The following is a 16,338-nucleotide window of genomic DNA, read 5'->3' as shown; positions in this document are numbered from 1 at the left end:
ATAACATTGAGTGACAGATAAATTTCATGCTCCTGTAATAGTCTGCCATTTCTCCCTGACAATTTTTGAATGATAACTGCTATCTAACCTTCTGCTTCCTCCAGGAACTACTTTTGATCTTGTTGTTACGCTGGAGAATTTTGCTATCCTTTGCTTCTTTGGGTGAGATGACTATTTTCCCGTCAGATGTAAGCCTGAAATTTAGTTCTGGAAGACAAATTGCTAGCACTGGCATGACTGCTTTTGGAAGATGAATGTGAGGCAGTTCGTGTCTTGAGCAGTGCATTGGTTGTACAGTAGCAGTGTTAGAACAAGCCCTGGGAGAAAGTCTGTAAACTCTGAGGTGGCCACCAAATACGTGTTCGCAGGTTGACATTCATAATACTTAGATATGCCTCCATTTCTGAACCAAGGTGTAAGGATCAAAAGAGAGAGTAAAGTAAGAGTGTTGGTGTCTGTCATCCATCTATGGTGAGCAGGAGGGGGGGGATATTTTTGAAAAACATCCATGAGTTGATGGAAATGTCATTTGACCATTCTTATTAGTAGCTCATTTGGAAATAAACTTTTTCATTGAAGAAGCTGTAATGTATCTTATGTATAAGTATTGCATTTCTTCACGTGAGTGGTGAGCTCTAGTTCGCTGAGGTGTGTTGGGATATACTAGTATTACGTAATGGCCATAGCAAAGTAGCTTGCTTGTGTATCTTTGGATCACAGTCCTGAAGATCATCTGAGTAAAAACATGTTGTAGAGGAGCTCTGAGACAATAGGGAATGTTACTTAAGGAAGAAGATGGACCAATGCAGTCAGAGTACTGTAGCACTTTATGATAGATAAGTAGAGAAAGTGATAGGAGAGCTGAGCTTGTTCTGATAGCAACATGAAAAGTGAAAGAGAAATTTATGTTTTTCACAGAGTTGGTTTTCAGGTTCAGTTTCTCACTGTAGTGTAGTGCATCATGTTTTGTTGTATGAATGACAGCAATTGCATCCTTGTCCTAGTCCAGAGGCTGACTACAAACTAATAGTCCAGATTGTTCCTAATTGCATTTTCTGATACGTGCTTAAAATTTGGAATGGATAGTATTGGTCACAGTATGATACTTTTTCCTTTTGTTAAATCATTTTGCTGAGCAATGGCAATGCCTCTCTATTTTTACCTTAGTATTGGGCTAGCTTTATGGTCCTTCTGGTTTCCAGGTCTTTAGTAGGAAAATTGTAGAAGTACACAGCCTAAACATCATTTTACATAGCATTAATTAGCTATTTTTTGGAAATTCTTCTTGCAGTTCCCCTTAAGGTATATACTATTGTCACCTTTGTTTCTGTACCTGTTTGGAAGCATTGGACACACTGGACAAGCATTGTCCTGTGAGTATGTAATTGATAACTGTGTGTTGATCCCCAGTCAATTTGCGTGCAAAAATACTATGATTTATTGGGAATCTCCTTGTGTGAGAACCATCTTACGAACAAGTCAGCTGCATTTGCTTTGGGACTTTGAAAGTAGGATCAAAGCTAACAGGTAATTGCCCAATAAAGTAGGTCTGTTAGCTTTGATGCACTTGGAGGAAGTGAGGCTTCCACTTACCATGGTGCAGAAGCTGGACTGGGAATTGCCTGGAGATTTATAATTGTGACAGAGTGAAGATGGATGTGAATAGTTTTGCTTGTGGTTTGCTATCTGTGTCAAATAGCAAATTTTGTTCTGCTTTACCATGGTGAGGGGTAGGCTTAGCACAACTTGATAGTGTCAGTAGTGTTTATTCTGTAGCTCTGCATAATGAATCAGCCTGTAGGATCTGAGATGACTTCGTTGATTAGTATTAATAACGTTTCTTTTTCTTAGCTTAGGTAAGTGATATTTAGACAAAGGAACGCAGTAACTGCTACTTAATGTAGGGTTACACTTTTGCAAAATGTGATTGTAGTGTTTGAGATTGAGAACTGCTTTTAGGAAATAAATGTTTTTGTCTCAAGGCTGACTATACTCAGACTGATGAGATTGAATGTAATAGAAGTGCCTGCTTAGTAGTTATCAGCTTCTCTTACAGTCCTTCTTAACCTAAGCCCTAGAGCCCTTGGGTAGGTATGCCAAATGCCATCTGGTTATATTTTCCTAGGAGAAATACTCAGCTTACTGTTAGGGAGGTCTGGCAAGAAGGTCTTTTTGATCTGCATTTTGTGCCAGCTCTCCTTGCAGTTGTCCCTGCTTGGTGAGCTGGTCCACATCTTGCTTGCAAACTTTCCCATGATGCTGAGTTCTGTGTAGTTTGCTTTCCATTGCAGATCTGGGTCAAATTCTTTTACTTGGATTCTGTCGTGCAGAAGGAACGGCAGTGCTTTTGCTGAGATGAGAATATGCTGAAGCATTTTGGGCTAATGAAAAATGATTGTTGGGGCAGCTGAAACAGGCTAGTGCCCTGGACAGATGTTGATGCAGAACACCATTCTAACTTGTGATGCTGTGTGTGATGATGGAGCGTGACCAAGGATAGTAGCTAGGTTAGAAGAATGATTGTTTATGTTTGTGGTAGTATTAGTGTAAATACGAAAGAAGCATATTTATATCTTACATAGATGCTTTCTATATATCTATATAAGAATCTATGTAAGCAAGTTAGTTGTATTAAAATACAAACTGGAGTGTTGTTTTAGCATAATACTTATACAGCATTCATAGATTTCTGATCTGAATTCAAACTTGGCCAGTAACAACACTTTAACTGATTTCCTATATTCCAGTCGCTCATTTAAACAAGAACGTAAGGGCAAACCCTGGTTTCATCTCCTTTCGAGTCACACATTTTGAGTGTATGTGTATATATATATACACACACAGTTTTAGCCAGAAGGAAACATTATGAGGATCTAATCTGACCTCTTACATAAACTGGACCACGTGTCTTACAGGTGGACTACATAATTTGTGATGAAACTAAAGAATACCTCTAGAACACATGAGGTTTCAGTCTTGATTTGAGGTCTTTCAGTGGTGCCAAATACATTGCATTCTTTAGTCATGTTTAAGAATGGAAGAACTTTAAAAAAATAATCTTAATTTCAACATGAAGCTATGAGAGCCTGTGATCAGTTAGTTACCCTTTTGTCAAATGCCTTCTCCCTGTACATTCCTAGAAATGGTGTTCGCCAGAATTAAACAGACTGAGCCAGTGCCTGGCAGTGAGGTAGCCCTGCCACAGCTCTGGTTCTGTGCTTGGAGAAGGGCTGCTCGCCAGTGTCTTACCTCCTCAGTGTCAGGAGTTTTTAAAGATAATGAGGTAGAGAGGAACATTTTTACCTCCATCAATTTTCTCCTTCCCAGTTGAGCTGTATTCAGGTTAAACCATGAAGAAGAAACAGAATTAGAGAAGTTTTATCTCTTTATCTTTGGTTAGGACTTGCTGTTGTCCCAATAAACTTTCTGGAATATTGTAGCAATACCCAAGTGTTCCTGGATCTCCATCACCCTTCTACTCTATCCAAACAGTGGCTACTAAAGAGATCTTTACCATGAAGGTGAGAAAGTCAAACATTTTATATTTGCTGTTAGGGTAATGCTAGATTGGTATTAATTCTGATTTTCCTAGTGCCCTTGTTTTCTCTTTCCCACCCATGTTGTTGTTCTTTACTGGGTGAAGCACACTCACTGCTTTATTAGTCCTTTTGTATCTTTTGATATCATGTACCATTTAACAACTTGTTCTTTCTGCCTTGTGTATGACAAATATATTAATAGAGTTAATTAGAAATATAGTTCTCTGATTCCCAGTAGATTCTGTTTTCTTGTGTTGTTGTACAGTTACGATTTTCTGGGATGAGTCTGTTTGCATTTGTTGCTAAGGGTGGAAGTGAGACCGAAAATGCATGTCAGTGTAAATCGACCATAAGTCAACAAGGAGAAAAGAGCTGCACTGGAGAAAATGGGCTGAAATTCAGTCCAAGGTGCAAAGGAGCCTAAGGATATGAACAGCTCCAGTGTGCAAATCAACTCGTGTGTTACTGTCCCTCACTTGCAAAGCTTTCCTTTTCTCTGTGCACCTCTGTCTCCCTGAGCTGAATGTCATTGCTAACGGAAGGGATTCAGCATTTTTAAGTTCAGTTCTTACATTGCCTGAGATGTGCGGTGCTGGCTGGTTCCTCATATGCAGTGTAGTGCACATACACACATAGTTGTGTTGGCTAAAACTTTCAAGTACCTACTTTAAGAATGAAAATTCCTGCTGACATTTTCTGTATGTTATCCCAGTCTTTTCTGTAGCATGTCCTGACTTGGTTATAATCCTGCACTTCAGTTTCTGTACTCCATGTTGTCTCTGCTTTTTTTATAAATAAATGTTGTTTGTTGGAAAGCTTTCTTCACTGAAGCTTACGTAATAAAAGTTCCTGGGTTTTTTGAAGTGTTAGTGTCTGTTACAAAGCATCTCTTTGTAAAGAGAAATAACAAACGTTGTTTCTCTCAGATCTGCTTTATTAATGCCTCCTCACACAATTGGAGAGATATCATGCCGGCCAGCTCATAGATGGGTTTATCTCAGGCTGGTTCTTGTCTTTATGGAGAGAAGGTGAAGTGAAATGGAGAAGTCGTTCCAGTAACAGAACACATCACCTAAGCCCGGTTGTATGGAAGTCAGTAAATACCACCTGAGCTGACTGAAGGAGAAGCAGCTTGTGACTGTGGGTCACTTTTCATCAGGTGTGCTCCCTGCTGGCTTGCAGTCTTGGCATCAGGTTACTTAGCCCGCCTTCAACTGCTAACATAACTGGGAACAATTTTCAGAATGATTTTGAAAGCGATATTTTGACCTTTTCCAGAAGGGGAATCTGCTAGTAATGCCTGTCATCGGTTAAGTTCTTGCGTCTGGGTGTGCAGCTTCAGGTTTGCCCGCAGCTGGGGACAGATGAAAGGCTCTGAATTAAATACTTCTTCCTGTAGCCCGGTATGGCCGCATTGGCATTGGTCCTCCTGAAGCTGTGGCATAACGTAATAAGGGCCTTTTTCCTTGCTTGGGGTCAAATCGACCTTTCAAAATGCAGATTGGTGGGTGACACATGGAGAAACCCACTATGACAGTACTAACCATCTCCTTTCCTGTTTCTCGGGAAATAGAATAACGTGAAAGTAGACTGCAGGAAATGGTGGAAAATCATGGTGTGCAGCTTCTGCTTGGACTGCCGGTCTGCAGTGCCTCTGGGCATTCATTGACCTGGCCAGCTTCAGCCTTGTCATTTCAGTATATGGTTTGAAATAAACTTGCTATAAAAAAACCTGCCCAAATCCCCCCATAATCAAAAGGGATCTGAAAAGTGGCAGCTGGGCTGTAAGCACGCTTTGTCTCATGAGTTTCCGAAGATTGTTCATATCAGTGAAACCAGAAAATGAGTGTAAGTTCGACTATCAGCATGTATCTTCTTCCTTGGTTCTTTTCATCCTTGGTTTCTTTAGGCTGAGATTTCTGGGACAGTTTAAATTTTAAACTTCAATGCGGATGAAGTGTGATAATGATTTGTTTTTAATGGCTGTAGGTGTTTGAAGTGTCTTTTGTTTGCCTGTGTAGTAGCAAGGTTCTGCATTGCAGCAGTATAGAAATATTGTGGGGTTTTTTTCTTTCCACAAAGTTCCTAATTGCTCTAGAGTAGCAGATTTTTACAAATGGGATTAAAGTCTGCTTACTCCACAATGATTGCATTTAGGACAGTTTGTACTTTAGAAAATACACATTTTTAGATTCCCAGCTTCACAATTACACTTTGATTTTTTTTGCAACTGCCTCCACACGGATTTCTGTGCAAACACAGAATTGGGACTCCAGCTGTGGACTCTCTCAGTTGAGTCCTAGCATAACTTAGGTGTGTTTTTTTCCCTTTAAAAAAAAACTTGTTAAATTTTTAAGAAATCTTATTCATACACTTTTCTTAAAATACTCTTCTTTTTTTTGTGTGTGGGGGTTTTTTTTGTCTTTTTTTTGTTAGTTTTTAAATGACCCATTTAGGATGAGGGAAAAAACCTAAAGATTCTTCATTAAGAGTATGTGCAAGGATATAATGCTGTGGTACAGAATTACACAGACTCCCACCATTTTCTGCTGTAGTCTGGTGTGCTACTAGAAATGCACTCAAGGTCACATTCGCCTTTAGAGTCTACCATTGCTCTCAAGAGTCAAGAAAGTAAGTAGTCATGTTGTATTAGTGAAGTTTCTGATGTTTGATTCCTAGATGAGAGTGAAGTTTTACATCTTGCCCTTTGGCTGTTTATTCCCTGTTACAGAGATGTTTTCATGAGTTTTTTGAAAGTCAGGTTTGCTTGCAAAGTAATTTTTTTTGATTAGAAATAGATTTATGTGCTGAATTGACTTAGCAGATCATGGTTGTTATGTTGGCATGCAAGATTTTATCAAAGTTTCCTGAAGAAAGAATGGGAGACTCTATGGCAGGCGCAGACTGAGGGGATGAATCCAGTTAACTGCCAAAACCAGCAAATGTATGGCACAGTATGTCACTGAGGAAAATACTGATGGGCTTATTCTGTAGCAGATACAGAATATTTTTTAATTCAGTGTTTTGGGAAAAAAAAATCTAATTGCTTTGAGTTTGTGGTGATAAGTGTAACTTAGATTTTAGTTGGAACTGGCTGGTGTTCTGATCTGCAGAAAAATCTAGATACTGTGCTTTCTGAATTTACCTCATCAAAAAAGTCCACACCGTAAGTTTAAATAGTTTAATAGTTTAAAATGTTGGAAGTAGGAGGTAGAAATATCAATAAACCAAATAATTACATTGAAATTCAGTCTTTTAGAGGGTTATTTTCTTGGACAAGCTTGTAAGTCTGAGTATTTTATTCTTGCCATCTATCCGTTGGGGGCTGTGTATGGTACTCTGAAATCCTTAGATGAAAGTCGCTAGAAGTATGAAAATTTGTGTGGTAAAGATGGTATAATGCCAAATCCCAGCAGAGAGGTATGTTGAAAAGATTTGGTACTTGAATATCTTTATGACTTGTTAACATGTGCATGTTTAAGAATCGTGGAGTTGCATAAGGGAAGCGGTTACAACAAAACTGATTGTAGAATCTCAGGTTGGAAGGGACCTCAAGGGTCATCTGGTCCAACCTTTCTTGGCAAAAGCACAGTCTGGACAAGATGGCCCAGCACCCTGTGCAGATGAATCTTAGAATTGTCCAATGTTGGGGAATCCACCACTTCCCTGGGGAGATTGTTCCAGTGGCTGATTGTTCTCATTGTGTAAAATTTTCCTCTTTTGTCCAGTCAGAATCTCCCCAGGAGTAACTTGTACCCATTCTCCTTCCTCTTTTCCATGTGACTCCTCTAGTAAAAAGGGAGTCTCCATCTTCTTTGTCTTTTCCATGTGACTCCTTGTAAAAAGGGAATCTCCATCTCCTTTCTAGCCACCCTTTAAATACTGGAACGGAATGACAAGGTGTCCCCTAAGCCTTCTTTTCTCAAGGCTGAACAAATTCAATCCTGTCAGCCTTTCCTCGTATGACAGTTTGCCCAGTCCTTTGATCATCTCTGTGGCCCTTCTCTGGACCCTCTCCATCCTATCTGCATCTTTTTTGTATAGCAGAGACCAAGACTGAACACAGTATCCCAGGTGTGGCCTGACAAGCGCTGAGTGGAGTGGGATAGTGACTTCTTTATTTCTGCTGGTGATGCAACCCAGCATCCTATTGGCTTTCTTTGCCACAGCAGCACACTGTTCACTCATAGGGAGCTTGTTGTCCACCAGGACCCCCAGGTCCCTTTCCAGAGTTGCTTCCCAGCCGGATGGATCCCAGCCTGTGCTGCACTCCTGGATTATGTTTTCGCAGATGCAAGACCTTATGCTTGTCCTTGTTGAACTTCATAAGGTTCTTGTTAGCCCACACTTCCACTATCCAGGTCTTCCTGAAAGGTGGCTCTCCTTTCCTAAGTGTCCACTCCCCACTCAGTTTGCTATCATCGTAAAATTCATCAAGGTACACTTGATCCCAGCGTCCAGATCAGTTATGAAGATATGTAACAGTGTTGGGCCCAAATGATGATTAACTTAATGTAAATGTGAAATGAGTAAAGTAAGCATGGCCAGCTAAAGCAGTACCTAATTTATCTAAGGTGAACATTTATTTTCATCACTTGTTCTGTTGTTCGAATTCTTCCTTTCAAATGGCACTTTGACATCTTTTGTATAAATTATGCATATTAATATAATTGTATTTACTTGCAGGTGGCTCTAACCAAGAGAGCTGATCCAGCTGAGTTGAAAACAATATTCTTGAAGGTATGTATAAAGTAAATATTTTATTCTTTCTGCTTAAATTTTTCATATCTTTTGCTCCTTTATTGCAGCATACAATCTTGATAGTTTTTTCAACCATTAATCATTCACTGTATTATTACCATGTTAGACTTAAATACCATTATCAGAATTGAACAATGCTCACCAAGAAGTCAGATACATTCCTGAGTGATTATTGTATTGACTCAGAAGAAGTATTACTATCTTAGAAAAAAACACATTGTTCAGAGAATGGGGTGGGAGTTTCAGTATTGTTCCTACACATGGTAATATGTTCATGTAGATACCTTGCTGTTAGACCATTTGGTAAACTTTCTTCTCCTATCCTTGCATCCTTCCTTCCTTTAGGGTTATCTCTTCTCTAATTTGCAGAATTGTTGGGAAGATCACCTGTGAAGTGGTGGCCATATTTATTATTTAACTAAAATTCCTTCTGTGTTTGCCTGCTGTAGAAGTATGCAACCAATGAAATGACTTTTATACTCGAGAGAAGTGTGCTTTAGTGTTTTGCTGGAATATGTCTGTCTTTGACCTGTTTTCTGAATTTAAATAATTATTCCTAACCTTTCTAAGAGTTATTAGTGGCTGTATTAGTTTGTAGTCTGGTATGAAAAACGGTTATAGAAATTGATGGGTCCGGAGAATATATGTGAGGTAGATGCTGCAGTGCTACAGGAAGCTGTTGTATCTGAATTATTTTTATGAAGGGGTTGAGTGCCTAATACAGCTTATACCTTTCCAAGTTCTTCCCTCCACCTTCCCTCTCTCCAGCATCATGCCCCACTCTCCATGCTCTTCTTGGCATGTTTTCCATTGTCCCTTGTGAGCTATTATTAACAGTATGTGTAGGTGTAACTATGTATATTGCTAGTATTTATAGTTTTATCATATACTGTCAGTATTTATAGATCTGAAATCAGATTTTCAGTTGAGAAAGCCAGGATTTAACTTATTAAGTTCTGGAACTTGTATCTGTCAGAAGAGAAAAAGGCTCTTGAAAAAGAATGGGATAATAGGATTTTCAGAGGCAAGTGCTTGAAGAGCAGGAACAAGGCAGCAGAAGCAGCAGACAGGGAGTAGACTGCTGACCTGAGCAAATAGTAGCACTGAGAAATGTAGAGAGAAGCCTGGTCCTTTCTGCAACATGAGGCAGTGCTCAGTTGTGTTGGAGGGGTGGTTGGTTTGCTGAGAATAGTGTGAAAGTTGTTTCCTACCTGCCTGTGGGTATTCACCTCTCTTGCGTTTCTGCAGATTGTAGCTCCCTCAGCTATCACTTTTGGTGATTGAATGGGTAATGGTTGAGCACACTGGATACCACCTCCAGCTCCTCTTTTGTTCTTTTCTGCTTCCCCTTCCAATGAAAAGAAGGAGTCTCAAATAAATGAATTAATGAAATGGGAGCTAAACATTTTGTTCAGTGTAATACAGAAAAAAAATGAGAATGAAAAAGGATGAATGAGTGTGGTATTCATTTTGTGCTCTACAGATAAACGATGGCCAGAGTGTTAATTAAGCTGCTTTAGACAATTGTAAGTGGTGAGGTCAATACAGTTGCTTCTGCAGACTGCTTCACTTATAAAGTAACTTGGCAGCCATTCTTTCTGCTTCTGTATTAAAAAATAGGATTGCCAGATAGGAATGGTACCCACTGTGTAGAAATAAATATGAGGCTCTCAGTTTAAATACAGTTGATTACAATAAACTTTTAGCATTTTTAATACACCGAGCCCCCAGTAGAATGTTTGCAAATCTTATTTAAAATGGGGTTGAACTGGTTAATACTTGACTATCTAAAATGTATGGAAATAAGTTACCAAAAAGCCATTAAGTACTACCGTATAATATCAAATTCTCTGTGGGTATAATTGCCAAAGTGGGGAAAAATACAATTGTAAAGAACCATTTTTTTAATGTCTCTTTTCCAAAACCAATAGAATTGATGTTTTTCTCTTTTTGTTATGATAATTTCCAAGAGTAACTCTACTTTTTCTAAGTCTTCTACCGTAACCCCTAAGAGATTAGATTTTAGTGAAAGTGATCAAGCTGACATTTTCCAAGGTCATTTTCTATATGTAGTGTAGAGTACGTGATTGGATTTCAAATGCACTTGAGTAAATCACAATGACAAGAAACAGGGGGACACTGAAACCTTGTGCTGTTTTCTGTTATTGAGTGCCCTAGCAGGGGGTTAGCCTGGAAGAAAAAAATGAAATATAGAAGCATACACTGTCTGACTTATTTGATTTGTTTCTCAATAGCAGCTGTGTTAAAAGTTTCTGAGGCTGGGATTCTGAAAGGTTCTGTCTCCCTGCAAATGATTACATTGAAATCAATTGATCTGCTAGTTCTTATAAAAGTATACAATTGAAAATTCCTTGCAGTGTATCAACTAGAAAGCTTGCGTTACGAACAGTGTCTATTGAAACATGAATCCTTAAATGCTAACCAATATATAGATGCCAAAGCAAGTTATGTTTTGTTTGGGCTTGCTTCTCTGAAGCCTTGTTTCTTGAAGATATTGCTGTACCTGAAGACTGTGTTTATATAGCACTAGAAGAAAATAATCTACTTACCGTTGCACTTTGGCATCCCTCTGAGAGTTGTATGCCTGCAGCAGGTATAACCGTACTCTGCAGGCACCAGTGTGGCTCTATGAAATGAAAACTGGCAATTTCCTTCCTTTAGCAGAGCCATAGCAATGTAAAACAAAACATGTGTCTTTGAAGTACGCTACAAAATAGCAATAGGCATATAATTTATTTATTACTTTAGTGTGGATAATGCTCTGTGGGGAGATGCAACAATGGTTTATCATCCTATGTTACCTTAAAAAAAAAAAGTTAACAATTACTTTCCTGTTCTCCTTGCACGTTTGTTATCCTGAGACAGACCTGTTTCCCTTAAAGCTAACACATGATTCTGCAAATGTTGCCTGGGATTTCTTTTCCTCTTAATTATTGTCCTTATCCTTTTTCTTTTCGTAAAAAAAAAACAACAAACGTTTTTAGGGTTGATTTCAAGTTTACCCTTCTACAGGAAATGAGGGCTTTAAACTTTGAGGGATAACTGAGGAGTTAGGGAAAGGTTGGTAACGAAGTCAATTCAATTTATTTATGTATTATCTCCAGAATATTTTAATATTCCTTTTCCTTGATATGTAACATGTTACTAGGGCCTTCCCTTGGGAGCAAATATGCTTGGGTCTGTTGAGAGCTCTTTTCTAGAGTAGTATGCCAGTAACTATGGTATGAAGTGGGAGTAGTGTATGCCAGTGGTGTTTGGTAAAGTGTTGGACCGCTTTTCTTGTTTCTGCAGTGTGCTGAACTGTCCAAGTTCTTGTTTTCTCTTACATTTTTCTGCAAAAGCTATTTTCTGGCCTTATTTCAGCATTTCAACCAAGGAGGAGGATCTGTAGGTTCTCCTTTACTTAGGGACCAGCTGTGGCTGAAGGTGATGTGGCTGTAGAGTTCCTCCAAAACAGCACCCTCAGGTGGACAGTTCTGTGGGACTCCACTAGCACTGCAATGTCGTTTCACAGATGTAAACCTGCCTTTTCATCCTGAAGTAGAACGTCTACACAAAGGAATCATTTCAGATAAATAAAATATGCTGGAGTATCCCGTTGCTGTTGTAGTTTCAGTGGGCCTGAGATGCCACATGCATGTTTGCAAATGTGTGTGTGCTTCTTATTCTTCTTCAAAAAGACATTTGGTACTGGAGCATTAACTCCTCCTAGACTACATGGAGAAATTGTTGACATGATAAAAAAAAAAACCAACATATATCTGCCACCCTTCTGGCTGGGAAGCCAAGCCTTCAGCTGCTTGAGTACTCCCCACTTACACTTTCCTATGTCGGTGTAGGCTGTAGGTTCTTCAGAGCAGAACTGTCATCTGCTGTAGCATAAGCCTGCTCCTGATTGGAAACTATAGGTGGTGGTAATAAATGCCTGGAGAAGAATGTATTTGACACACTAAATATTGTATTCATTTAACAGTATGCAAGTGTGGAGAAGAATGGCGAATTCTTCATGTCTCCTAATGACTTTGTCACACGATACCTGAAGATAATTGGAGATGGTTTGCCTAATGCGAGCACTGTACAGCTCCTCGCAGGTGTGGTGGATCAGACAAAAGATGGGTAAGTGGTTTTGTGTTTGTTTTTTTTTTTCTTTTCCTGTTGTTCATTTAAAAAATACAAAAATCTTTCTTCCAAAACAGTCTGATCTGTGAAGGTTGGTGGGGTTTTGTTTTGGTTCTTTGCTTTTTTTTGCCTGCAGATACATCAAGGAGTGCAGTATCTTTTAAGTGGAAAAGAGTAGAAACAGTGTTTTGGGCTGCGTGTACCATTTAGCTCAGCGAACCATTTTTTGACTACTATGTGTTTTTAATTCGTTGAACCTTTCATGCTTGTTGGCTGGCTCCCCTAACTCATACTTTTCTTTCCTTCGATGAGTCTTTCTGTCTGTGTTTACTTTATGTATCTGTCATAAACACATCCAAATAGCAATCCAAAATAAGTTTTGATGGTGTAGGAAGAGGTGGTAGAAAAAAGCGCCCCTACTTTGTTTTGCTGTAGCACTGTTACAGGTTTTTGCCACTGTTTTTTCCGTTAAGAAGGGAGGAAGAGCAACTGAGGTATTTAGGGAGCCACCTTGCAATCTTGGGAAGACAGCAGTGAAGTTGGGTGCACATGGTTTGCATTTGAAAGGCTGACTTTGTCAATAGACAAGATTAGCTACCCCTCCATCTTCCTCCCCGCTTCTTTAATGAAATCCTAGGTTTTGCTTTTGATACTTGCCCAGGCAAGCTGTCTCCTCACCCATATGAGTGCATTTTTTGAACCCTGCCTTTAAAGTACCTTTAGAGAAACTTTAGAGTAATTAGCTATGGACTTAAAGTATGTAGTTGTGGCATTTTTAGAAACCAGAAAACTTCAGGCATGACTCATATCAGTGGTTGCAGAGAGTAAAATGTGAGATAAATAAAGCACGACTAGAGAATGCAGGCTTCCTAGGGAACAGATGCATGCATAACTGAGAACTTTTGCAATGGTTTCTGTGCTCTATTTTCTGCTCAGCCAGTCTTATGTGTCTGACAGCTGGGCACCTTAAACCTTGGAGGCAAGTTAATGTGATGATTGTTACCCCTGGTAAAAGAATTCTGTAGAAAGTTATATTGGTAACATTGGCATAACTGCAGCAAGAAAGTGATGGCCTCGGATAGCCTTTGGCTGAAAACTTTAAACAGTTCTCAGATTTCTTCCCTTGGTTTGATGCCTGCAAAATGGCATTTTCCAAATTGCACAGCGTCAAATCCATTTTGTAGTAAGAAGATTGAGAGTATAATCCATACCTCGTGATTTGGATCTCCCTCACAAGCAGAAGCTGGTGTCAGGAAGAGCAAAACGTAAAACTGTAGCCTATGTGAACTTGTCAACAAGTTGGGATTTCATAACTTGGCATGATTTTGCAGGAGTTTTGTGGTGTAGTATTGAGGTTTCTAATTGCCGCTTTCTGCCATGGGTGAAAACTGTTTCTGCAGTCCAGACTGTGCAGTGACCGAGGACTGCGTGTTCCTAATGTGTCTTTGGAGAGTCTTTTCTGGCGTCCAGGCTATCTTCTTGTTCAGCTGCTATAGTAATATGGAAAAGAATGGAGGAAGTTCTGAACGTGATTGGCATTCAACTCTCTCTAGTGGCATTGTAGTGGTTTTTGCCACGTGGCCAGTCATTTGTACCTTTTTTTAGTGGTGTATAAAATAATTCTGAGAGTGATTATCTGAAGCAAGGGTCACTGCTTTATGGTTCCTGGAATGAAATCTCCTAGGCACAGCAAAAGGTCCTACTGGTCTTCTCCTATTGAATTATTTCCAACTTGGCAGTCCAGAGGTCCTAGTTTTAAAGTGAAGTACAAAACTGCTTTTGTTAGTGTTCATTTTTAATAGGCTGGTCAGTGTTCAGAGACTTACATGTGTTGAGGTCATGAGAGTCTGTTCAACAGTTTAGCTTTATTTCTAGTATAAAATAGAGGGTAGCTTGCAAGAGCAATGACAAGTTAATTGTGTTATAGTGTTAGTGGCTTAAAGTAGTGCAGTTCTGAAAATCTGCTAGGATATTTCTAGAAGCATTTATCTAGTGCCTCAGATCCCTGTTTTGCTCTGAAGAAGCATCTGTTCTTCATGACTGGTGAGCATCACCACTCTTCACCAAAAGGATCTCAGCCCAGGATCACCAAGGTTGTCCGTAACACTTTTTAATAAAAACATTTTTTAACTCCTGATTTTGGTGTGAAGTTAGGTATAGGTACCAAGTGTAATCAGTGAGAAATGCTAAAATGGGTAAGTTGCATGGGTGAAAGGCAGACAGCACAAGAGCTGACTCATGAGCAGAGCAAATAGATGGGCAGAGTTGCTTACCCCAGAGCTGAAGAAGTCCTTAGCGTGAAATGTGAACAACTGTAGTTATGTGTAATCTCACTGTGGTTGCTGTGGACAAAATATCTCGTGTAGCTCTAGCACAATTCCTGCATTACCAGAGATGAAGGATTCGAGGGTATTTACAGAAGTTGCAGATGGTGTGACAAAGGTATGAGACCTCTTAAGGCAGACTCTGGTGTTCAGTGAATATCTGTTGCCGTGGGAGCAAGTTTTGTCTCCATCTTAAGTCAGGGCATAGGGATATTTGGAGGTAGGCTTTCCTTCTGTCCTCTTTCGGAGGCATCTCTTTAAGGTTTCCTTTAAGAAAAGGAAATGCTTTTCTTGCCGGTGGGCAGAGAAGCCTTTCGAAGTAGTTGGTCAGTAATAACATAGATTTTTAAAAGTGTTGTACCACGTGGCTGTAGTTTGTATGAAGTGAGCTTAAGAGCCTTGACTGGTTCTTGGCCTTAAGCTTCTCATTCCTAATTTTAGTTGAAAAACAATGCTTCATTTGGCTTCAGCTGAATCAGAAACTCCCCCAAAATACAGTGGCTTTATCAAGGCCTATCAGCAACAGACCAAGCATTTTCCATCCTGCCTAATGTAACATACTGTTTTTCAGTCTTTTGTTGTACTTTTAAACATCTGTCTAACAAAATAAGTATTTACTGCACATCTCTGTTTGGACAGTAGTAACTAACACTTTACTGAGAAATACTGTGTGCTTTATTTTTAGAAAGGACAAACTATTCAAAAATAACACTTGGAAATGCCAGCATTTTGCATTATTATTGGATAAAAATTTATTCTCTAATGCACCAATTTACACTATACTTAGTTTACCTAGGTTGCAGCATAAAATAATAGATGTAGCTTCAATTTGTGTCCCATTATGCTATCATGTTTAAATTGCTGATACAGTAAAAACATATGCATTGATTTCTGAAGAAACCTCTTCATCATCGTATTTGTATGTATTATTACAGTGGGTAATGGCTTTTTTCTTTGCGTGGCTACACGCAGACTTTCTTTGGTGGGAATGCATCGTGTCTGTGTGGTGCCCAGGTACCATGAGCGTGAGCACTGGCAGAAGCATGGAAGAAAGGAGACAGTAGTAAATAGTGGTTTTGCTGCACCATACCCAGTTGTTGTGTTTGGACTGTAACTCTTGTGTGCGGGTGTTTTTAAAATTTCGAGATTTCAGCCTTCCTGAATAAATTGTGCAATGTTGGCGCTGTTAATGAGGATGTAAAGGTGAAGGAAGACTTTGACCAGCTGGATATCTTCAAAATTGAAGTAGAATTTTGTAAACATTTTGGTTTCCTCTCGTTGTACTGTTAAAATCACTAGGCTTTTCTCTGCTTTTGTAACATAAATGAGCACTTGTTTAGGTAGATAAAATAACTCTTAAGTAGTATATTGAAGTCCATGTTAATATGTGCTGTTTAATGACACCTAATGATATTCAGTGAAGGGTTATGCTAAACCCGAAAGGGTGATGCTAAACTGCAGAGAAAATGTGTTACCCAGGCAACTACCCTTGTGCAGTATAGAGAAGTGAGCATATGGCTATGTAGTACACATTATTTCAGCGTCTTTAAGCATTAAGAATCACACGTGTAATT

General features: G+C 39.2%; 1 protein-coding gene across 2 annotated transcripts in view; it reads left to right on the top strand.

Annotated features, from left to right (window-relative positions):
* The window catches only part of SLC25A13 (solute carrier family 25 member 13), a 102,842-nt gene that overhangs the window by 16,786 nt on the left and 69,718 nt on the right, over positions 1-16,338 (top strand). The window contains exons 2-3 of one of the 2 annotated variants that reach the window (XM_086614237.1): positions 8,226-8,279; positions 12,295-12,437. In XM_086614237.1, coding sequence (XP_086470363.1) covers positions 8,226-8,279; positions 12,295-12,437 — 197 coding nt within the window. Of the gene's footprint in view, positions 1-8,225; positions 8,280-12,294; positions 12,438-16,338 lie in introns of those variants that run through there. The other variant, XM_086614238.1, reaches the window with a different exon arrangement.

This window comes from Tauraco erythrolophus, chromosome 7 (genome assembly GCF_009769465.1).
Source record: "Tauraco erythrolophus isolate bTauEry1 chromosome 7, bTauEry1.pri, whole genome shotgun sequence".
NCBI lineage: Eukaryota > Metazoa > Chordata > Aves > Musophagiformes > Musophagidae > Tauraco > Tauraco erythrolophus.
The sequence above is the reverse complement of the archived record's forward strand: the minus strand, read 5'-3'. Positions and strand labels throughout refer to the sequence as shown.